Consider the following 25037-nt stretch of genomic DNA (forward strand, 5'->3'; position numbering starts at 1 on the left):
GCGGCATTGACTGGCTCTAAACTATGACATGGGGGTGTTGAAAAACCTCTGAGAAATAGATGGTATTCATAGAATACTTACCCTGTGAGCCAACTCTTCTGTTTTTAAGGGTTTTATTTTCTTTGATCCAATATGGCTGCCAGACCACGTCATACATTTATATGACAATGACGTCATACATTTATATTCTCTAATATAATTGTTGTGTCGATCACTCACAAAATTTCAAACTGAGCAGACTAAACATTGTCCCTGTCGAATTAGGACGTCATAATGAAGGCACCAATGACGTCATCATCAGCAACATTCCCCATGCGGAATTCTTTACAATAAGCCACAACAACAACAACAACAACAGGCATTTTAAGGCCATTTTCCCTGCTGGAGCGGGGGTTAGCCTTGCGGTCCCCATAACAATCTTCTCCATTTTGCCCTATTTTCTGCATCTCTCCTTGTTAACCCTGGTGTTGGGCTAGCGGCTTGGGTGCCGGCTTAGGATCCTAGGATCCTGGGTTCGAATCGGTCGATCGCTGAATTAACGCCAGGGGGGTTGACTCAGCCTGTTATCCTTCCGAGGTCGGCAAATTGAGTACCAGTTCACTGGTAATTCCCTGCTTGTCGTTAAAGGCGGCAAAAAGGGTTGGCGTCAGGAAGGGCATCCGGCCGTAAAACATTGCTTCAAAAAGGGGATCAAAAAACAACAACAACCACAGTTCCCGAAAAAGGCCAACCCCCGCTTGCGGGGAAAAATGGCCTCTAAAGGTGTTTTTTTTTTTTTTTCTTTTTTCTCCTTGTTAACCCCCTTGCCCGCATTTCTTCTTCGACCATCTTTAGCCAAGTCTTTCTCGGTCTTCAACGTCCTCTACGTCCTTCTACATTCATTTCCATCACTCTTCTCAACCAGTCACTTTCATCCTTCCTCAACACATGACCAAACCATCTCAACCCGTTTCTCTTCACAGCATCAATCACAGGCTCTATTCCCATCATCTTTCGCAATTCATCATTGTCTTCATCTCTCTCAACGATACTCCACACATCCACCGAACCATTTGCATTTCCACCCTTTCCAGCCTTCGTTGCTGCTCTACGTTCATTACCCATGTCTCGCTCCCATAAATCATAACACTTCTCACACATGCAGCATACACCTTTCCCTTCAGCTTCAATGACACTCCCATCCTCCCCGACCTCGCCAACCTTGCTTCTCTCCTGATGGTCAGGGTTGACTCCGTGTGCAACGTTATGAGACAGGTACGCAGTATTGTTTTTCTTTTGAATCATTTATTGCATATACACTGATGTCCAAAAAAAAAAAAAAAAAAAAAAAAAAGGCTTTCCTTATTTAGCAGTTCATAAAAAGACGAGTCAAAATTCCCATTGACCAAGCAAAACAACAGCATTAAAGAGAGTCCTTTATGGAAATAATTATGGTATTAAAAACCGAGCGCTTGAGAACGGAGCACTTTCATTTCTGCCGCAAAAAATAGATTTGCAACATGGACTACTGCCCTCATTTCTATTTATCCTTCGTTTAAAGGACAGTCAGTAATGTCGTCACAGGAAAGGAACTTAAAACTTGACCTTCACAACATCATGTGCAGTTTCATCGCTAAACCACATGGGGGCCCCAAGTTTAATAAGCCAAAGATTTGCTAGCCGAGCCATTGACCAACCTAATTGCAGACATCACCATTGGTAAATATGACCTCATTGTTGAAGAAATGGTTGAACAAGGGGAAGGAATGAAAGAAATTCTTTCCTCTTCTCTGCAACACTGGTGCCAAGTGCTGTAGTCTCCAACACTGACATCCTCTACTTTGACTGCATGGTGGTAGAGGGCAAAAGGTGTTTGGTTAAACATGTCATGAGTTGTACCCATAAAATAAAAGGTAACAGCAAATGTGGAGCAAATAAACAAACAAAAACAGCAAATAAAACAACAACAAAGGTAACATAATCAATCCGTGGCTTTCAGTGCCGGCGCTCACTCCATTTTGTACCACTTCAAACCTGCGGCCCAAATTGCATGAAAAGCATCAAATACCGTGCGAGCCTTTGGATACAAATTACATTCTATCGTAGAGGAACGTTTGTAGTTATTGTGAGATGGTTGGGGACGAGTCAACGGACTGTAAAATGTTGCACCTTTTTCTTATTCCTCTTCTTCTTTCTCTTATGCTGGTAAACTCAGCTTCTTGCCTTTTAGTACTGTAAAGGAAACATAATGTGAGATAAAATGAATCGTATATTTATGTACATGATGCTCATTAAAAAAAAAAAAGTACCTCCATTTGATACACAATCTAAGTGGCCCCACAGTTTCAAAATAATTATCAGACCGTACAAGGCCCGTCGCTTCACTGACTGGTTCAATGGAAAGACAGCATGATGCACTTCACAAACATATTGCACTTCTATCTGTGAGTCTCGATGGGGATGTAAAATAAAGTAAAACACGCAAAAAAAGGACATTTTATCACACGTTGTTATTGTTGTTTGTGTGCTTCTTCCATTTTTTTATGGCGTAGCCCGTAGGGCAATGCCGTCTAGAACAGGGTTTGTCTGTCCGTGTGTCCCCACAAACATACACCAATCAGAGCTGAGGATCTGGTCACATGATGGGGATGCATTTAGTAACCATTACAGTTGCATATTTTACTAAAAGGAAATATAATAACATCCTGTGGAACGTTTTGGGGTCCCAGCGGGTGTCGTAAGGTAGGTCGGAGGTTTCAGAAATTCCTCAATACAATTATGAATTTGAAATGTGATCGACGCGGACCTTGCTCCCGAATCCGGAAGTGAACAGATGACGACTGTTCGCTGGTTTGGTAATATCTCAATACAATCGTGATTTAACATTATATTTTGATATATTAACACTATAGTATTAATTTGTGATTGGAATGATGAATGATGCTGTTTGGAATGAAGATAGAACGTGTTGTCAACGTTTGACTGAAGGGGGCACAGGAATGTGGAATTTATTGGTTCATCATTTACCATTCACCATTTTTTTTTAACCCAAGTCATTCATGAACTGGTTGTCCAATGCCTGAAGTCAAAAAAAAAAAAATACTTATTTGCTAACTGCTAACCCCACCCAGGTCATATCCTCTTCAATTAAAGTATCAAATAAGCCTGGCTATGCCACTTAGAATTTCGGTCTTGTTTTCTATTGCTTCAAAGTTTTACCATACATTAAACCCTTAAAAAGTGTGCAATTTGGCCAATCACAGCAATCTCTCACAGATTTCGGTATCATGGGGTTCAATTTGGACCTATCGGGGTTTTTGAGATGACCTGTGATTATCTCACACCAGGAGGCCTTCATGGTGATAGACAAATGTGATTGTTTTAATGTTATTCATTCCTTGATTTACGGAACTGCAGAAAGATTTCTTAAAAAAATACAGATTTACAAAGGAAAACTATTTAAGAGATTAATAGGGGGAGGAGAGGTGGGGTTGAGGGGCAAGTTTAATCGCTTCTGAACGTTTGATCTGCTTCAACACAGCAGGAGACTTCATTGTAAAGTGATTTGTAGTTATTGTGCATGTTTATTACCTCCGCCACTGAAAATGATTAGATTATGGATTCGGATCCGGGAATTTTAAAGTGATTTTTCACCATTGAAAGATTGGGCCAAAAAATGATATATAGTATACAGTATTTCAAAACATTTGTGCGGGATGTACATAAATTGGGTAGGTGAAAAGAACAAGCCGATTAGGTTTTGAAGGACTGAACCCAGATGAGGCCTATCGGTGGGATACAAAAGGTAAACTGTTCATCCTGGCTGAGGTACGTGATCTACTGAGTGCCGTTATAGTTTATAATTGAGATTTTTATTTTTGGCTCTCACCCACCCCTACCTCTATATTTTCTCGAAGCCCAGGAACCTAACCCCCTTATCCCCATTGGAAACTGGTTTTAACTATCCCGGTTTTGAATATTGCGCCATTTTCCAGGAACGCAACTCCCGCGTTATTTAACAGTTTACTGTATATGTAATTTTCTGTTTCCGTCACACTTTATTCCAAAGGGTTCCTGTTGGCGTAGAATAATAAGAATGGTACAATTGGAACCGTTACATTAAGTAACGTTACATTAAATAAAAGTGTTTGCTTAACGGTTAAGATGGCTGGTTTAAGATCTTGAGTTTGAGCTCCTGTCGATCCGTTAAATAACATCAGGTGGGTTGACTCAGCCTGCCATCCTTCCCAGGTCAGCAAAATGAGTACCAGCCTACTGGAAATAGGGCACTGCATCAGCAGCACTGCCACACTCCCGGCAATGGTGCATCGAGCAGCCACAGGCTGCATACCAAATAATAACCTCGACATTGTTTCGGTTAAGGAAGCAGAAGAAGCAGCGAAGCAATCACTGCAATTGAAAGAAGTGATTGGCCATACGGACCAGTACAAAAGGATTTGGATTTGGTGAATTCGATACACGGCTGTGGTAAAAATGAGAAAATAGACATGGTAATCCAAAATGAGGAAGCTCATTTGCAAATGCATAAAGTTGTGCAGCAGGCTCAGCAAGGCCGATGGGCAGCTTGGGATGACGCACTTCAAAGATCGCTGACTTGGAGTGATATATGGCTCTGATGAGTTATATTGGAGCCGCTTATGATCGGCTCCCATCTTAAATATATTCAGTGCTGTGGTCCAAGATAGATGAAGATAAAATGTCCTATGCAGGGTTAGACAGACGCTGCAACATATTCTATCGTTGTGTGAAGTGTCCTTACATAGGGAAAGATAGGCACGGTGTTATTATAGGGTCCTCGAGAAGATACTCCAAAGAGTACGCAAAGCAGTAGGAAAGGCCAATACTGTACTCAAAGTAAAGGAGTTTACAAAAGCAAGCGTAAGAGGATCGAGACCGAAAAAAAACCTGAGCACCAAAGTATAACTGAAGTGCAATCCCAATTATAGGTCTAGAATATGACCAGGATTTGGCTGGCAGGATGGTCTAGACTCCAGGGGTCCTGGCTTTGAATCTCTTCCCAGCTCTAAACTGTCATCCTGGTGTTCCACATGCAGGGTTAAATTCGTGTGCCTTTCCTGCTGTGGACGGATTCGGAGGAAATTTGGTGAACAGGTGAATGGATGGATGTTAAACTGGTCGTCCCATCTGCCGACATTAGTTGGTGGACGTTAAAGCTCCCATGGTGTCCTTCGCGAAGAGTAGGCAAGCTGTCGCCGGAATCCTGAACAAGTTACAAATTCCTGCCCTAAATACTCAGTAGAGCGTCAAGCCTGGGCAGCCAGTCTGTGAAAGACTTGGCCTATAAACTACCTATAGCCAACCCCACAACAATCCCAGACAACACATTAGCTTCCTTCAATTTTAGAGGTTTAGGGGTTCGATCCTGCCTCTGAGTCAACATGTGCAAAACAGCAGAGGAACACTGGGAGAGTCATGACTCCAGTGGTGCATGCCCCTTATAATGTTGGAAAGGTAAAGGCCGAAACACTTATTTGAAGGGGGGGAGGGGTGGGAGGTGGCAGCTCTCTTTCTTTGAAGAATCTCTGCTGTTTCCCTCTTTTCCAAGTTTCTTGCCATAGCTCCAAGTCCTGCTAAAAGGATTTTTTTATGATTAAATGGACATTACATTTTACAACTTTGAAATTCTTTGTTTAAGTAAATGTATTAGCGTTACAACGTCACAGGTCTCGAAGAGTGCTACATGGTTGTTGCTGCGATTGTTGTGGTTTTGGTTGGGGGTCGATTTAAAAAAAAAAAAGTGCACCCCTTGGTGGGCCAGCTGCCAGACCCCACCCACATTTGTCACGAGACTTCACCCACCATGGCACCCATACAAAATATTATGGCCGCCGTCTTGGTTTTCTCGTGGGCCGAAGAAACGAGGGTGTACATTTTCTGGTGTAGGCGTCTGCTGATTATACACCGCCCAGGTTTTTTTGCATCAAATTTCCATTGGCTTTGTTTGGGTCGAATGTTACGAGTTAAATATCGAGTTGACCTTATAATAGTGTACTAAATGTGTGTTTGCTGTCAGGATGGTCTAGAATCGAGATGGTCATCAAAACCGTGATACAGAAAATGTCATCAAATTGGTAGTTATAAAAAACCACCTTTAGAGGCCATTTTTCCCCGCAAAGCGGGGGTTGGCCTTTTTCGGGAACCGTGGTTGTTGTTGTTTTTTTGGTCCCCTTTTTGAAGCGATGTTTTACGGCCGGATGCCCTTCCTGACGCCAACCATTTTTGCCGCCTTTAACGACAAACAGGGAATTACCAGTGAACTGGTACTCAATTAGCCGACCTCGGAAGGATGACAGGCTGAGTCAACCCCCCTGGTGTTAATTCAGCGATCGACCGGGATTCGAACCCAGGATCCTAGGATCCTAAGCCGGCACCCTAGCCGCTAGCCCAACACCAGGGTTGACTGTAGTTGACAGTTGACCATGGGAGTTGACAGTTGACACCATGCCCTAGCCGCTAGCCCAACACCAGGGTTGACTGTAGTTGACATGACACCATGGGAGTTGACAGTTAACAGTTGACCAGTTGACACCAGGGTGACAACACCAGGGTAGTTATGATAAATCATTATATTAGACTAATCAGAGCAATTTTGTTTACAAAACTCATGCAGGTGTCAGAAATGCCAAACAGGAACTCAGTCATACCGACTTACCCTTTGTGACGTAGAGGTAGAAAAAGTCACAGTACAAGATGGTTTGTACGACGCCAGCCACAATAACGATCAGATCGAAGAAAGATTCAAAGTAGTACCGCCAGATCCAGTTGAAAAGGTACAAACCCCGATAAAGGCCAAGCGCGAACAGGTAGTGGCTGGTAATTGTCTCAGCCTCACCAGTCTTGCTCACAAGGAACAACTGAGGTAGAATGGCCACCGATTCCAGGTAGATGGAGAATGTCCATAAGATCTGCAGGTGAAACCAAGGTTAAAGCGGAAGCTCCGAAATGTTATCGGATGAGAGGAGCGGCTTCACCTGAAACTACGAGTGTGTGTGTGTGTGTGTGTGTGTGTGTGTGTGTGTGTGTGTGTGTGTGTGTGTGTGTGTGTGTGTGTGTGTGTGTGTGTGTGTGTGTGTGTGTCGTACCTCCAGCAAAGCGAAGTCATGGTTGACTAGGACGGAGAGGCCTCCCACGGGCACGATGAGGAACTCGACACGGAATGTGTCATTGTTGCTGTCATATGTGGCACGGAACTTGTAGTAAATCATCCATAGTGTGGCATATGAGAAGCCAATGTACACCACCTGAGGAATGAGAAACGTTTGGCAACTTCTCTATACATCTTGAAGTTGAAATTGTAAAAAAAGTCAACTAATATAACCAGGTGTCAACCGTATTTTGGGACTGGAGCGACCTTTTGAGTTACCTCCGCCACCAAAGGTGGATGGACGTTATGTTTTCACCCCAACTGTCTATTTGTCTGTCTGTGAACAAGATATCTCAAAAAGTTGTGGACGGATTCGGACGAAACTTGGTGAACGAATTGGGTGTGTGACAAGGACGAATCGATTCGATTTTGGTGAAGATCTGAATATGGATTCGGAAAGGAGAGTAATTTAATTTTTAAGCGATTCCTCACCTTTGAGAGATCGGGCGAAAAGCGATCTATAACATGATATTTAAAAAGGTTACGGACGATTTATGACTAAACTTGGTGGATGAGTTGGGTAGGTGACAAGAACAAGCCGATTAGATTTTGGTTCAGGTCTGAATCCAGATCCGGCCTATCAGTGGGATACAAACCATAAACTGTTCAGCCTGGCGGAGGTATGCGCTCTACCGAATGCCTTTCTAGTTACATTTGTCCAAATGCCTCGTCACCAAGATTTAGCACAAAACCTTGAGCTGGTACCAAATGAAAGCTTAAGCTGATGTCCACATCCCCATAAAACAAGGCAGCAGCTTAAAGCAGACATCCTGGATATGGAGAGTGTCGTGATACTTGGCACGTGGCTGGGGTAGCTGCTGCTTTCAGATGCAGCACAAGGCCGTGGGGTAGCATCATTGATTGGGGGTATGGTTGTGCTGCTTATGCAATGCCCTCTGCTGATTAGGGCAGGAATTATGCATTTGTTCAGGTTGCTGTCAATAACTCGCCTACTCTTCGCGAAGTACACCATGGGATCTTTGACATCCACCAAATAATGCTGGCAGATGGGACGCCCAATTTAATGTTTGTCCGAGGGACGGCACACATTGATGAATCACCCTGCATATGAAACACCAGAATGGCAGTTTTATAGCCGAGTCAGGATTCAAATCCTGCTTAGAAGTGTGTGCATACCTTTAGGACCAAGAGGTACACACACTCTCCTCCAAGCGAATCACAAAATCTTCAATTATTGCATAGTTGTATCGTACGTATGACGAACCTCCATGACCCACCTCGGAAATTTGATATGACCCATCAGTTGGGAACCATTGTTCTCGGGCAGTAGTTCTTAACCTTTTTCTCAACAGGGGCCAGCAAAGGTCAGCGATAAATAAATGACCATGGACCACCATTTGGGAACCATGTAATTAATGGTCTTTACTGTCTAACTTCAGCATGTCATACTTATTATAATAATAACAAAAGTGTGTGTGTGTGTGTGTGTGTGTGTGTGTGTGTGTGTGTGTGTGTGTGTGTGTGTGTGTGTGTGTGTGTGTGTGTGTGTGTGTGTGTGTTGTGTTGTACGTCCTCCATAAATCCATAATTTCCGCCTATTCAAACGTGCTTTGCCTTGGAAACACTATCTACTCTCACGGATTAAAGTATATGATCAAATCTGTGTTCAGGTTTGAGGATCAGATCTCCAGGACTAAATAAATGTCAATCGGGAGTGAAATCCATAAATTTGAAGAAATTGCTGATTCTTGCATCTAAGCTTTAAGCAGGGCTGTCCTTCCTCCTTCTCCATATTGCCAAAGCATTAAAAACTTTTTCTACTTTTCCAACAATTATATTGAGTGCAGAAAAGATTAAAGAATGTGCCTAAAGTGTAACCTTATTGAGTGCAACAAAAGTAATTAACCAGCGGGATCGACGCGAAGGCTTCCACAGTCGTGCCTAGACACTCCATGGGGGAAATCTCCGGAGTTAGGAAGGCAAAATAAATCAAACTAAAGATTGAATCAAATGAACGATTAACATGATGGGAGGATTTCAATGAGTAAAGCAACGGGACAAGTGAACTCAAAGCGCTCATCGAATGTTTGATCTTCATAAATACGAATCGCTAATCGTTTGCCATGCCAGCCGTTCCTTACCCGTTTCGTTGTAGTGCTTAAGTCGCTTGCGAGCGCTCTACATTCTGTTGGTAATTCAACCATTCCCTTACCTTTCACCATTCCCTTACCTTTCACCATTCCCTTACCTTTCACCATTCCCTTAACTTTCACCATTCCCTTACCTTTCACCATTCACTTAACTTTCACCATTCTACCTTTCCCATTCTCTTACCTTTCCATTTGCCTTATTTGTCATTTTGGTTAAATATTTGCAATGACTTTGATGCTCAACTTTGACTCTTGAGTGCTTTTCTTCGATGTTGGTTCGCTTGCAAGACAAGATAGTTGACAGCAGTGAGGTGGGAGGAGGGAGAGGGGAAGTTAAACTCCACCCACCCCATTGTTGAGTTCTAGATGGCAAGGCATAGGTGTGTGCTTGATGTGGTGAATTGCATTTTGCTTTTAAAGAACTCTATCAACAAGGTAAATCTTTGTTGTTGCCGTTTTTGTGTTTGGTGTATTTTAGCCAGGGAACAAATGAATGTTTTTTTTATTATTATTTTTTAAGCAATTGAAACTGCTTCTAAGCTCAATTCCACAATTTAAATTTTGAAATTCAGCTCAGGTTAAGAGTCTCCGGGTGTCGTAATAGATAATTATCTTTGCTAACCCCTCCCCCATCCCTTCTTCTCCGTCCTCCCTCCTACACTAAACTCCACTCCATTCCACTCCCCCCTTCCCTCCCTCTACCTCTCCCACTCTCCCGTCTCTCTCCTCCTGCTTCCTGTGCACCCCTCCTTCTGATACCCACTCAATATCCTCCTGCTTTTCCCTATGCTCATTCTCCTGCTCCCTCCCCCCCACTCCCTTCCCCTTTCTCTCCTATGGTATCCATGGAAATCTCCACGCATGGCTTGCAGACTTCCTCTCTGATCGTAGTCAATGGGTTTCTCTCATCTCCCCTTCCTGTTCAGGCTGGAGTTCCCCAAGGCTGTGTTCTGGGCCCTGTGCTTTTTCTGGTCTTCATCAATGATCTCGCCGACTCTCTGGAAAATCCTCTCTATCTCTTTGTTGATGACTCCAATCTCTGCCGCTCCATACCTCATCCCTCAGATCGGCAGTCTGCATCCTCCTCACTATCTGCAGACCAACTCGTCAACCATTCCCCACTCCCCTTCCCATTCCCCCCTCCCCCTCTCTGTCCCAACCTCTTGATATTCCTGTCAGCGAAGCGACCCAGCTTTGCCCGGCAACACTGGGTACCTTTGCTAGTCTTCTATATAATGAAGCAGGACTGTCTGTCCATCCCCGAACTACTTCATCAGTTTTGGGGCTAGCCCCGCTAAACTTTCTGTGGGACCTATTGGGGTCCCAGCAGCTGTCCTATGGGAGTGGGAGGTTTCACAAATTTATCAATACAATTATGATTTTGAGTTTCCACCTGTACAAAGCTGCTGCTCTCTCTCCGCATGTAAACACATTCACGGTGTGCAGCTTTTGGGGCCCCTGCACGTGCCCTAAAGTTGGTGGGAATTTTCATAAAATTTCTCAAAACATTTTGTTTTTGAGATTTAGGGCTCCTACTTGTGCGTAGCATGGGTACCTCACTGGTCTTTCATCATTTTTTACAATATTATTTTATAATTGCATAGTTTAGCTGCCTTTGGAATTTGCCTAATTTAGCTGCCTCTGATGACACCCACCCCGAGTACACATGAAGTGCCCGATGGAATGACTTGAAAACTCATCGTTGTACTCATTACCAGTAAATGCAAGGTGCGATGTGATGGGGGTGAGTTGCTTGAAGGATGAAGTCGCTCAAGCTTTTGAGTTGCTCTGTCGCTCAAGCTTTTGGGTCGCACTATCTGCCATGATCTTTCTTGGGAAAACCACATTTCCAAGCTGGCCTCCAAAGCCAGTCGCCGACTGGGCATCCTCCGTCGTGTGAAGTCCTTCCTTGGCACACCTGAGCTCCTCACCACATACAAGGCTTTCATCCGCAGCTCAATGGAATACTGTTCCCCCCTCTGGGCTGGTGCTCTTGCCTCACACCTAGCTCGGCTTCACGCTGTTGAAATCAAAGCTTTCAGAATCATTGGAATCTCCTGCGATGAAGTTAACTCCGAGGGCCTTTCGCTCACTCACTCACCGCAGGCAGGTTGGTGGTCTTTCTGTCTTCTACCGACTCCTCTCCGGCCTTGCTCCCCCAGCTCTCTCTGTGCTCTGTCCCCCCAATATTCCTTCAGGTTGCACAAGATCTGCCTGCAACCCTCTTATGGTTAAACTGCCAAAATCTAGGCTCTCTGCTCACCTTCACTCTTTCATTCCCCTTTTCTCCCGCCTCTGGAACAAACTCCGTCACTCTCTTCAATCCCACCCCTCCCTCCAGGTCTTTAAAACAGCTGTTTACCACCATCTCTTATCTTCCCCCATACAAAACCTTGATCTTTTCTAACCCCGCTAATTCACTCCAGATAGTTTTTTTTTGAAATTCCAACTTCTTTCCTGGAAGTCTTTGCAGTGTTCATATGTTTTATACCTCTCCCACCTCCCCCAAAGCCCTCCCCCTCCCACATTTCTCCCGATGTCCCTGCTCTCAAATAATAATAATAATAATAATTCATTTATTTTGTATAGCGCTTTTCCAGAAGCCCAAAGGCGCTTTGACAGAGTGGGAAACATAATGCATAACAATACATGAAAACAACAATTGCAAAAAGACAAGAATCAATAGGGAAATATTTAAAGCAAAAGGAGGGAGAAGGAGAAGAGATAGTCAGGGGTTAAATGCTGTGGGTTGAATGTTGAATGCAGTGTTGAACAGGTGTGTCTTTAGTGATGTTTTGAATGTGGTGAGTGAGGAGGAGTCTCTGATGGTGTGAGGTAGTGAGTTCCAGAGGGTGGGAGCAGCGATGGAGAAGGCCCTGTCCCCCCAGGATCTGAATTTGGTCCGGATGGAGGGGGTCAGGAGGTTGGTACCAGCAGAGCGGAGGTTGCGGGTGGGAGTGTGTCTCGAGAGGAGGTCAGCCAGGTAGGATGGGGCCAGGTTATGGAGGGCTTTGTATGTCAAGAGGAGGATTTTGTACTGGATTCTCTGGGGGATGGGGAGCCAGTGAAGCTTGTAAAGGACGGGGGTGATGTGGTCACGGGTCCGGGAATGGGTGAGTAGACGGGCAGCGGAGTTCTGAATGTATTGGAGTTTATTGGTGATTTTTGAGGGTGAACCATAAAGGAGGCTATTGCAGTAGTCCAGACGGGAGGTGATGAAGGCGTGGATGAGGGTTTCTGCAGCCGTGGAGGAGAGGGATGAGCGGAGACGGGCAATGTTTTTCAGGTGAAAGAAGGCTGACTTTGTGATCTGTTTAGTGTATTTGTCGAAGGAAAGGGTTTGGTCAAAGATGACGCCAAGATTCCGGATGTGAGGGGAGGTTGATACTGGGATACCGTCGATGTTGAGGGCAAAGATATGGGTGGATTTTGTGAGCGTTTTTGGGCCAATGATGATTATTTCAGATTTATCACAGTTAAGCTTGAGGAAGTTGATTTGAAGCCAGGATTTTATTTCAGTGATGCAGTTTGTCAGGATAGAGTGGGTGTCGGTGGAGACGGACTTGGTGGAGATGTAAAGCTGGATGTCATCGGCAAAGCAGTGGAATTGGAGACCATGACGGCGGATTAAGTGACCGAGGGGGGACAGGTAAAGGATGAAGAGGAGGGGGCCAAGAACTGAACCTTGGGGGACACCTTGGGGGAGGGGAGCAGTGGGGGATTTGCAGTTATTGATGGAGATGAACTGGCGTCTGTCAGAGAGGTATGATTTAATCGAAGAGAGGGCAGTGCCGGTAACGTTAAAGGTGGATTCAAGTCGGGTGAGGAGGATGGTGTGATCGATGGTGTCAAAGGCAGCGCTGAGGTCGAGGAGGACGAGAATGTTGAGGTTGCCAGCGTCAGAGGAGAGGAGAAGGTCGCTGGCGATTTTGAGGAGAGCAGTTTCAGTACTGTGGTTGGAGCGCAATCCGGATTGGAATGTTTCATACAGGTTATTGGCAGAGAGATGATGTTTGAGTTGAGTGGCTACAGCGCGTTCCAAAACTTTTGACAGAAAGGGTAGGTTGGAGATGGGTCTGAAGTTGTTTAGGGTGTCAGGGTTTAGACCAGGTTTTTTTTAGAATGGGGGTAACAGCAGCAATTTTGAGGGAAGGTGGGACGATGCCTGTAGACAGGGAGGAGTTTATTGTTGCAATGATAAGTGGAGAGAGAGCAGGGAGGGAGGCCTTGACAAAGCTGGAGGGGATGGGGTCAAGAGTGCAGGTGGCAGTTTTCATTCCTATGAGGAGTTCAGAGAGGTCAGTAGGGGAGATTGGGGAGAACCGAGACAGGGGATGGCAGGACAAGGGGGGGCAGGTGGTTGGATGGGGAGCGGGTGCGGCGGTGGTCAAGCTGTTGTAGATGTTGTCAATTTTGCGTTGGAAGAAAGAGAGGAAGGAGATGCAGTTGTCTACTGTGAATGACTGGGTGGTGGTGTTCAGGGGGCGGAGGAGTTTGTTTATTGTCGAGAAGAGTGCTTTTGGGTTTCCGGAGCCAGAGTGGATAATTTGAGAGTAGTAGGCGGAGCGGGCGCGGGAGAGGGCATCTTTGTAGTGTTGTAGGTGGTCCTTGTAGGCTTGGGAGTGAACTGTGAGACCCGTTTTATTGCGGAGTCTTTCAAGTTGGCGAGCATGAGTTTTCATCAGGCGGAGTTCAGGGGTAAACCAGGGAGCAGAATGGGTGAAAGAAACTGTTTTGGTTTTTACAGGCGCAAGCTGGTCAAGGCAGGAGGAGAGAGTGTGGTTGTAGTAGTCAGTGAGGTCGGAAGGGGTGTGGAGGTCAATGAAGGGAGAAGTGGACATTTTTTCAGAGAGGGTGGATGAGAATGAGGTAGGTGAAAGAGCGTTTAGCTTACGGAAGTTGATAGTGCGATAATGCCTTGGTGTTGGGGCGGGGATGTTGATGGTCAGAGTGATGGCTGAGTGGTCAGAGGGTGATGTCGGAGCCAGAGAGATGGTGCAAATTTAATCCAGTGGAGCAGACAAGGTCCAAAATGTGACCACGGATATGGGTAGGAAAGTCGACATGTTGAGTGAGGTTAAGCAGGTGAGTAAATCAGTGAAGTCAGTGGTTATTGTGGAGTCAGTGGAGTCCATGTGGATATTGAAATCACCAAGGAGGAGGATTGAGGGGGAGAGGGAACATAGCTGGGTCAGAAAGTAGGAGAAGTCAGACAGGAATGATGGGTGTGGTTTGGGAGGGCGGTAGACGACAGCCATGACTGACTGCGTGCGACCAGAGAGTATAAAAGCCAGGTGTTCAAATGATGGAGCAGATGAGATGGAGATGAGGTTGGTCTTGATGTCTTGACGGTGGATAACGGCAATTCCACCACCTCGGCCCTCCGAGCGTGGTTTATTGACGTAGGAATATCCATTGGGTGTGGTGAGGTTGAGTGTGTAGTAGTCCAGAGGTTGTTGCCAGGTTTCAGTGAGACAGAGAAAGTCCAGTTTGTTATCCAGGATGTATTCGTTCAGGATGAGGCATTTGTTGTTGAGGGACCGGGTGTTGAACAGGGTGAGCTTGATGTTGTTTTGAACAGCAGGGATGAATTCAGGTGATTTAGCCAGGGTTCGTAGGCAGGAGGTGCGATCGTGTGTGTTGCTGTGACCAGGTGCGCTGGGACGAAGAGTGAGAGTGCGCTGAGCCGACCAGAGGACGGGGATGGAGTGACCTGATTGCAAATAAACAAACTTACGACCGGAGCCACGGTGAATGTCCCTGGGTCGTCGGAGGAGTCCATTTGATTTGATGGCAGAGATGCATGATGGGGTGGAGCGGGTATTGAGCAGAAGGAGCCTTGCGGCGGAGTACCGCAGAGCCATGCCAGGCAGGAGCAGAGAGACGAGACGAGGCCAAGGTTGAGGAGGTGAAACAATGGTCCCAACCCACGAGAGCGGGCCCGAGGAAACGAAGGAGCCAGGTAGGTGAAGCCAGGAGCAGAGCCGGGACCAAGCAGAGGGCAGGCAGGAGCAAAAAGACGATCACGAGGCCAAGGTTGATCACGGCAAAGCGGCAAATGCAGCTTGTGTTGCAGCCATCCTTCATGCAAATGCAGCAAAACAAATGTTGTGTTTGTGTCCTTCCCCCTCTCTCCCCATCTTGTCTGCCGCTCCCCTTATTTTTTGTGTTTTGTGTGTCGGTTTGACTTTTTGTGTGATTAATGTTAGCTCTTTCACGAGCCTCGATCTTGTTTACAAAAAAAAGAAAAAAAAGTGGGACAAATCGTTGTGGACCCAGATGGCATTAAAGGAAGATGGAAGAGATATATGGAAATGCTGTTGAATCCAGAGAATGAATGGGACGGCAACATCGAGACTAACCCAGTTTTAGGACCGGCAGAGAAGATAACTGAGAAGGAAGTTGAGGAAGCTATAAAAGCAATGAAGAGTAGAAAAGCAGGAGGGCTGACGGGAGTTGTGGGAGATATGTTGAAGGCAGTGGGAAGTTGGGGAGTGAAGAGAATAACAGAGATCTGTAATCTGGTGGTGAAAGAAGGCCGCATTCCAGTAGATTGGGAACTGAGTACCCTCGTCCCTCTATACAAAGGGAAAGGTGACCCTCTGGACTGTGCCTCGTATCGAGTGATAAAGTTATTGGAGCATGGAATGGAAGGTATTGGAAAGGGTGTTGGAGAGGAGGATAAGAAAGAAAGTGAAGATCGACGAAATGCAGTTTGGATTTATGCCAGGAAGAGGAACAACAGACATGCTTTTTATTGTAAGGCAGTTGCAGGAGAAGTACATGGAGAAGAGGAAGAAGTTTTTTCTTGGGTTTGTTGATCTGGAGAAAGCATTCGAAAGGGTTCCACGTGAAGTAGTGATATGGGCATTGAGGAAGTTAGGAGTGGAGGAATGGTTGATCAGAGTAGTGATGGAAATGTACAAAAGAGTGCGCACAGCTGTAAGTACGAAGGCCGGGAACAGTGGTGAGTTTGAGGTGAAGGTGGGAGTGCATCAGGGGTCGGTACCAAGTCCACTACTATTTGTAGCTGTGTTGGTGGTGCTGGCTCAGAATGTAAAGGCAGGTTTACCATGGAAGTTGTGGGCAGATGATTTGGTGTTGATTGCGGAAAGTATGGATGGACTGAAGGAGAAGATGAACAAGTGCAAGGAATGTATGGAGACAAAAGGTCTGAAGGTGAATATCGGAAAAACGAAGGTGATTGCAAGTGGTAAAGCATGTGGTGAGGTGGAAAGAACTGGGAAGTGGCCGTGTGCTGTGTGCGGGAAGGGTGTCGGAGTGAACTCCATTCAATGTACAATGTGCGCTGAGTGGGTTCATCAAAAATGTAGTGGTCTGAGAGGGTCATTAATTAACCAGTGTGGCAGATACATTTAAGTGTAAGGTGTGTACAGGCGGAGCTGCAGATGGAGGAAATGTTGAGTTGGATCGTGGAGACGGCCTGAAGGTGGAAGGTGTGAAAACATTTTGCTACCTCGGAGACATGCTGAATGGAGAAGGTGGATCAGACTCGGCCACGGTTGCTAGAGTGAGATGTGCATGGAAGAAGTTTCGGGAACTGAGTGGCGTGCTGACGAGGAGGGGAGTCTCATTGAAGCTGAAGGGAAAGGTGTATGCTGCATGTGTGAGAAGTGTTATGATTTATGGGAGCGAGACATGGGTAATGAACGTAGATAGAGCAGGAACGAAGGCTGGAAAGGGTGGAAATGCGAATGGTTCGATGGATGTGTGGAGTATCGTTGAGAGAGAGGAAGACAAATGATGAATTGCGAAAGATGATGGGAATAGAGCCTGTGATGGATGCTGTGAAAAGAAACAGTTTGAGATGGTTTGGTCATGTGTTGAGGAAGGATGAAAGTGACTGGTTGAGAAGAGTGATGGAAATGAATGTAGAAGGAAGTAGGGGAAGACCGAGAAAGACTTGGCTGAAGGTGGTGCAAGAAGAAATGCGGGCAAGGGGGTTAGTTAACAAGGGGAGATGCAGAAAATAGGGCAAAGTGTAGAAGATTGTCATGGGGCCCGCAAGGCTAACCCCTGCTCTAGCAGGGAAAATGGCCTTAAAATGCCTGTTGTTGTTTGTTGTTGTACTCATTACCGGTAAAAATAAATAAAACAAAAAAACAACATTGCCCCTTGTATTGCCACGCCATGTAATGGCGCCTAAGAACAGATCAAATCTTCGGTCTACGAGTAACTATGGTCTACGAGTAACTATTGTGCAAATGAATATCAAGACGAGTGGTTTGAGAGTAAATATGGCCGAGCCCGACGCGTGTGTGTGTGTGTGTGTGTGTGTGTGTGTGTGTGTGTGTGTGTGTGTGTGTGTGTGTGTGTGTGTGTGTGTGTGTGTGTGTGTGTGTGTGTGTGTGTGTGTGTGTGTGTGTGTGTGTGTGTGACTACCCTGTGGCGAACACCGCAGGGTGACACAGATGACCAAACGAGCCTTAACTCCGAGGCGTTCAATTCAATGGCGGACTTTCGTTATACGCGCGGGGAGGGAGGCCAAAGAGCTTACTTTCACGGGTCCACCCAGCAGCCTCGACCCTGCAAAAAATCAACTCAAACCGACACGGAATTAAAATGTACAAAAATACCGGATTTATTAAAGAAAATGCCGGTCACAAAATAAAAGTGTGATTCCTAATTGGAGCGCTCCCATACAGACAAAGGGAAATATAACTAAAAAATAAATACGTGTTTGTGTGGCACTTGGCTCTGAGCAGCTCCTGAACCTCGTCAGGAATCATCAAAAAATCGTCCGAGGCCTCTACGTTCTTGCGCGCGAAAACCCCAGGCTGCACTACGTGGGCGCGATCTAGGCCTCGCGCACCCTCGTTCGCCCAGCTGCGCTCTTCCTCGTCGCCCTTGCGCGGGAAACAGCAGTTCTCGGTCCGCAGTTCCTCCTCCTCTCGATCGCGATGAAGATGTCGGAACACAACCGTTCACCACCGGATCCAGCAGCCGAGAGATACAAATCGTGGCTGCTCCCAATGAATGTCCCTCACTCAAGAGCGCATCACATATCTCCCTGTTCTTTAAGAATGTCCCTCCTCCGGAGCACCCTAATACAAGAGAAAAAGCCACGAGGAAAGTGAAAGAAGACGAAAGAGACAAAATGTCGGGACCCGACTGTTCGTGATGAATCTTCCTTTCGCAAGATCAACAAGCGACCATTCGCTATGGGATCCAGAACGAGAAGAAAAATTGGCCACCGTTCCGATTATTTTGTACTTGATGCTCTGGCATCATCTCACGACATCTCCGTGTCCGCTCCTATCAGCGAGTTCCATCTTACCAGTCCTTGTGCCAATCAAATCCTGGACCAATCACTGCTCTTCGGGGCGTGGCTCCATGGCCCAGCCTGATTGAGGTGGTGATGTAGCAGCTGCGGCACCAGCGGTAGTGTTCGATGCCTGGTTTGTGGTTGGTTTTTAATTGGTGTCATTAATTATGGTATCGATTGCTTGGTTTTGGCTATGGTGTGTAGTGCGGTGTCATAAGGAACACAGGAAACGATTACAGAGGCAATTACATACAGGGGATTAATTTACCCATAATCCCTCGCTAATTGGCAAACCCCACCCCACTCATGGGGACGAAGATATAAGCTTACCTGACATACGGTTGACACTAATTTCCTACTTATGATACATCGAGGTTTCTTCTTCTTCACCACAGTTGGAGCACATGCATTCTATGCATTCTATGCATTCTACCTGGACTAAGTTATTGCCTACCCCCAACAAACGTAACAATATATATATATATACACATACACACACACACATTGGAAAGTGTAATGAGAACCACTTACGTAAGTTCACAAACAAACACATTATGAAGGGGGAACCGTTTCTGATTACTACATGCAGTCACGTGAAAAAGTAAGTACGCCCCATGTAAAGTTTTGACTTTTTCAAAATATTTCAACTTACAGCTATTTGATCTTCATTTCAACAATATTGATAGAAAAAGGTGATATAATATAACAAATATCATGAAATTTACATTTTGTAGTCCATTGTATAATTTAAATAAACAGAAATGCAAATTTCGCATGTGCAAAAAGTAAGTACACCCCTACATTTATCACTACTTCAAATACCTAAAATTAGAATCAGGTGCACCAGCTCAGGTGCAAATGATTAGAACATCGTTAGAGAGCATCTTGGAGGAACCTGTCTTATTTAAACCTCAGACATTTAGTTTGGTTTGCTCTTTGTTGTTGAAGTGTGTGGTGTCACCATGCCTCGATCAAAAGAGCTCTCTGAGGCCTTCAGAAAGAAGGTTATAGATGCCTACGAGTCTGGGAAGGGATTTAAAAAGATCTCCAAACAATTTGAAATCGATCATTCGACTGTCCGGAAGATTATCTACAAGTGGAGAAGATTCCAAACAACTGCCAACTTGTTCAGGCCAGGCTGCCCCAGCAAGTTCAGCCCGAGAGCAGACCTCAAGATGCTGAAAGAAGTCTCTAAGAACCCCACAATGTCATCACGGGACCTACAGGTAGCTCTTGCCACTGTTGATGTCAAAGTGCACGAGTCTACCATTAGAAAGAGGCTGCACAAATTTGATCTACATGGGAGGTGTGCCAGGAAGAAACCTTTGCTGTCCAGAAAGAACATCAGGGCAAGACTAAAGTTTGCCAATGAACACCGAGGCAAAGACCAGCACTTCTGGAGCAATGTGCTCTGGACAGATGATTCAAAGGTAGAGCGATTTGGCCACAGTACCAGAAGACATGTTTGGTGAAAACCAAAGACAGCATTTGACCACAAGAACTTGATACCAACTGTAAAGCATGGTGGTGGAAATATTATGGTTTGGGGCAGCTTTGCTGCATCAGGGCCTGGGCAGCTCACCATCATAGAATCCACTATGAATTCTTCATTGTACCAGAGGGTGCTTGAGAATAATGTGAGGCCATCTGTCGGAGAGTTGAAGCTCAACCAAAGGTGGACCTTGCAACATGACAATGACCCTAAACATACCAGTAAATCCACCTGGGAATGGCTGAAAAGAAAGAAATGGAGGGTTCCGGAATGGCCAAGTCAAAGCCCGGATCTAAATCCCATCGAGATGTTGTGGCGGGATTTGAAACGAGCTGTGCATGCAAGAAACCCCTCAAACATCGCACAGCTGAAAGAATTCTGCATGGAGGAGTGGGCAAAAATTTCTCCCAGTCGATGTCAGAGACTGGTAGACAGTTATAAGAAACGCCTACTTGAGGTTGTTTCTGCCAAAGGGGGCAATACCACCTATTAGAGCCAAGGTTGTACTTACTTTTTCCACATGCGAAATTTGCATTTATGTTTATTTAAATTATACAATGGACTACAAAATGTAAATGTTTCATGATATTTGTTATATTATATCACCTTTATCTATCAATATTGTTGAAATGAAGATCAAATAGCTGTATGTTGAAATATGTTGAAAAAGTCAAAACTTTACATGGGGTGTACTTACTTTTTCACGTGACTAGGTTCTACTACTCATGACTATTCATGAACAATCCATCCTCGGGAGTTCCTGAACTAATTCAGATACTACGATGTAATTACTACAATAAACATGTTTTGTTTTGGAGCTAATTAGAAAAGGATTGTCGAGTCGGTGATGTCATTTGAAGTTGACAAAGCTCGACAGGTTCCATCTCGATCACATCAAAATTAATAAGAAAAAGACATGAAATGTATTTTATACTGTAATCGAAACAAAGGTTCGCCCCGCCCCTCCCAACATGTAACCAATGTCGTTACTAAGAGTGCACCTTGGAGCACCTGAAATCCCAAAGCTTCCGGGCCCCTTGAGTGGGGCCCAGACCCCAAGCCTTTTGATGGCTTCATGCTCGTAGCATTCGGGCGAGAGTGCACCCTGCTCCCTTCATTCCTGGATCCTTCTACCCCTCTTTCACAAAATCCTGAATCTGCCTCTGGAGTAGATGATACATATCGTGATGTATACCCTTGCTCCATTATATATATACTACTGTGTTCAAAAAGTATCCGACCTTTATTTTTCGTGCGTAAAAAAAAAGAAGCTAGGGAGGCGTTGATTGGTGCACGTATGTAGGCGATCCTAATGCACACGCGTGAATTTTTTCCCACCTGCAGAAGCTGTCATTCGACGGCAGACCGCCGATGAGTGAGGACATGTAAGTGAGCGCCGTCGGATTTTCGTTTTTGACAAAATGACGGAAATACTTGAACAACGCTACTGCATCAAATTTTGTGTAAAGCTTGGCGATTCCCAAGTGGAAACGATCCGCAAGATTCAACACCGTTCATTCCATTATGAAGGAGGATTTGGGCTTCAGGAGAATCTCAGCGAAGTTCGTACCAAAGCTGCTAACGATTGAGCAGAAGCAACTCCGTTTGGAGATCGCACAGGACATGCTGGAGACTGTGAACAGCGATCCCAGCTTCCTCAACACAGTGATCACTGGCGATGAGTCCTGGGTTTATGGGTACGACCCAGAAACCAAGTTGCAGTCATCACAATGGAAGCATCCAACATCCCCGAGGCCAAAAAACACAAAATTTGATGCAGTAGCGTTGTTCAAGTTTTTCCGTCATTTTGTCAAAAACGAAAATCCGACGGCGCTCGCTTACATGTCCTCACTCATCGGCGGTCTGCCGTCGAATGACAGCTTCTGCAGGTGGGAAAAAATTCACGCGTGTGCATTAGGATCGCCTACATACGTGCACCAATCAACGCCTCCCTAGCTTCTTTTTTTTTACGCACGAAAAATAAAGGTCGGATACTTTTTGAACACACTACGTATAGATTCGTCGGGCGTCTCTTGCGGGTGAGTGGCAGTAATTTTCGTTTTTCTGGCATCACTCGGCAGACAGGTAGCTTTCCTTCCGCGGACAGGCAGTGGTCCCCAAACCGGCAGTGAAGAATCTGTGTCAGCCCTGCTGAAAGGAGCCAAATTGCAAAAAAGCAAAAGCCAAACCGATTTGAAAATGAACGTAAATGAAGCTCCGGAATGAACACAAATCTTACTGTTCCCAAAAAGCCAAGTTTTGGATGGTTCTGCCATGACTCATGAGTCATGAGGCTCGTTTCCACTGAAGGCCTGGAACACTCGAGAGGTTATGCACGTTCACCTTTGAGCTGTCCCGTCTGGATATGAATCCCATCACCGTGGCGTTTCACATGCAGGGCGATCGATCCATGAACGTGCGCGCCATCCATTGGAGGGACACGCGAGACTGGGAGACCCTCGCATTTATGTGGTTCAGTCAAATTGTGGCAGACTTCCGGTGACATTCTAGCATTAGATGGATGTTAAAGAGGCCACGGTGTCCGACGTGGAGGAGGCAAGTGATCGCCCGGCATCCTGAACAAATTACAAATTTCAGCCTGGATTAACCTTTGGTCAGGATCAGCAAACTCCGTGACGTAACGTTTTCCCAGGAACGCCAGTGCTTGCTCTGATCAGAAATCTCGATTCGTGAAGGAGGTAAATGACAAGAGGGCAGAAGGTTCATAGACTAGCGTAGTACCAAAAGGGAACATGGACCCAAATACATCACATTCGAGTGGAAGAAAGGAAGGCATTTGCCATTGTCGTAACGTTGCTGGTACCCAGAGCGCCCGGATACCACCCTCTCCACCCCCCAAGCTCAATGCCGATGTTTGGCTCATCTCACAGTTGAGTGTTTGTGTGTGCGTGTCAGCTTCTCCACTGCAACCCATAGATCCTAGAATAAAATAAGAACAAATCGAAGGAATCCCCCCCCCCCCTTCCCATGCCTCCTCCCCCCCCCCCTTCCCATGCCTCCTGCCCCCACCCTTCCCATGCCTCCTCCCCCCCCCCTTCCCATGCCTCCTCCCCCCCCCCCTTCCCATGCCTCCTCCCCCCCCCTTCCCATGCCTCCTCCCCCAAGCCCTCTCCCTCCCACAGATCTCCCGATGTCCCTGCTATCCATCTTGTTCTCCCGCTCCCTTTATATGTTTTACGTGTTGGTTTGTCTTTTTTGTCCCCCATCGCACCGTGGAGCGAAAGGGGGACTATGGTTTTCCCCTCCGTCCGTCCGTGTGGGCGTGCGTGCGTGCGTAAGCGAAGGACCGAATTCTAATTTGGTGTGTGGGTGCAACCCACGTCAAAATCCAAGATGGCCGCCGCCATGTATGTCTGAACCTTGTGAGTGGAATATCTTGAAAAATAAGCGAAGTACCAACTTCTAATCTGGTGTGTGGGTGTATCTCGGCACAAGGAAGAACGCTGTTTAAAATTGGGTCGTCACGTCAAAATACAAGATGGCCGCCACCATATATATGTCTGAACCTTGTGAGCGAAATATCTTGAAAAATAAACGAACTACTAACTTCTAATCTGGTGTGTGGGTGTATCTACGCATAAGGAAAAACGCTATTGAAAATTGGGTTGCCACGTCAAAATCCAAGATGGCCGCCGCCATGTATGTCTGAACCTTGTGAGCGGAATATCTTGAAAAATAAGCAAAGTACCAACTTCTAATCTAGTGTGTGGGTGTATCTAGGCATAAGGAAGAACGCTATTGAAAATTGGGTCGCCACGTCAAAATCAAAGATGGCCGCCACCATATATATGTCTGAACCTTGTGAGCGGAATATCTTGAAAAATAAACGAACTACTAACTTCTAATCTGGTGTGTGGGTGTATCTACGCATAAGGAAAAACGCTATTGAAAATTGGGTCGCCACGTCAAAATCCAAGATGGCCGCCTTGCGTCTTCCACTTTGTCAACTCACATCACTTCACCGACGGGGGACCTAGGCGTAACGCTTGTTGTGATCAATGTTAGCTCTTCCACGAGCCTCGATCTTGTATACAAAAAAAAATAATAATAAAGATAAATAACCACAGAGGGTGGTGGATACCCCGCCCCCCCCTTCAGCCCCCGCTTAATCCCATAATCCCCCATTCTGTGAACATATTGTGATGAGTTTTCCAAATCGGTCCATTTTCGGCAGGTTCCCATCCATAGGTTTCGTCGGGGCTCGATCTGAAATGGCAATATCTTTGGAGAAGAGCAGGCCATCTTGTGCCGGTCCCATGGCCAAATCCGACACTTGCACAGAAACAAAGTGAACGTTTGAATACCGGTACGTACCTTCATGGTCGTGTTGTAGAAGGAGATGAAGGTGGTGAAGAGGTCAAGGTACCGAGTAGTAAAAACCAGAGCGAACAGCAATTGGCTCTTTCCAGATATGCCTTGAGGAAAATGAATAAAACGTGTATTAAACATTCTGTGATTGGACATTTAAACATTCTGTGTTTTGTGTGATTGGACATTCTTTGTTTTAATGATGGTTAACTCAGGTGTCACCAAAGAATAATTGCCCTGAATATGGGACAATAAAGATTTATTATTATTATTAAAACCATTGATGGTAATGCGGTTTCAATGAATGGAACATTGGGAGCATTTTACGTCACTTGACAGATTCAATGGGGAATGAATGAACGCAGGGTGGTGTATAGGTGCATGTGCCTCGATTACATCCCAGCGTAAACTGCAACGAGCACAGACAGGTACAGCGCTTACCTAAACTTTGAGTGGAGTCTTGGAGTGGGGGCAGGGGGTTAGTTAAGGGGGGAGGGGTGTTAGTTTTGAGGGGGGAGAGGTTTAGTTGATGGGGGATGGGTTAGTTGAGGGGGCGGCGGTTAGTTGAGGGGTAGTTGAGGGGGGGGGGGGTAGTTGAGGGGGGGGGGGGTAGTTGAGGGGGGGGGGTAGTTGAAGGGGGGGTTAGTTGAGGGG

At 45.8% G+C, this 25037-nt stretch overlaps 1 protein-coding gene across 1 annotated transcript in view; it reads right to left on the reverse strand.

Annotated features, from left to right (window-relative positions):
- Positions 1-1402: 1402 nt before the first annotated feature.
- Positions 1403-25037, reverse strand: part of LOC137416817 (ER lumen protein-retaining receptor 2-like) — a 25823-nt gene continuing 2188 nt past the window's right edge. Inside the window, exons 2-6 of the mRNA XM_068102468.2 lie at positions 24390-24490; positions 7104-7262; positions 6674-6926; positions 2149-2211; positions 1403-1824 (exon numbers count right to left, since the gene is read on the reverse strand). Of these exons, the coding sequence (XP_067958569.1) occupies positions 2177-2211; positions 6674-6926; positions 7104-7262; positions 24390-24490 (548 nt within the window). The 3' untranslated portion in view covers positions 1403-1824; positions 2149-2176. The remainder of the gene's footprint in view (positions 1825-2148; positions 2212-6673; positions 6927-7103; positions 7263-24389; positions 24491-25037) is intronic.

The sequence above is a fragment of the Myxine glutinosa genome, chromosome 5 (genome assembly GCF_964187855.1).
Source record: "Myxine glutinosa chromosome 5, kmMyxGlut1.1, whole genome shotgun sequence".
Taxonomy (NCBI): Eukaryota; Metazoa; Chordata; class Myxini; order Myxiniformes; family Myxinidae; genus Myxine; species Myxine glutinosa.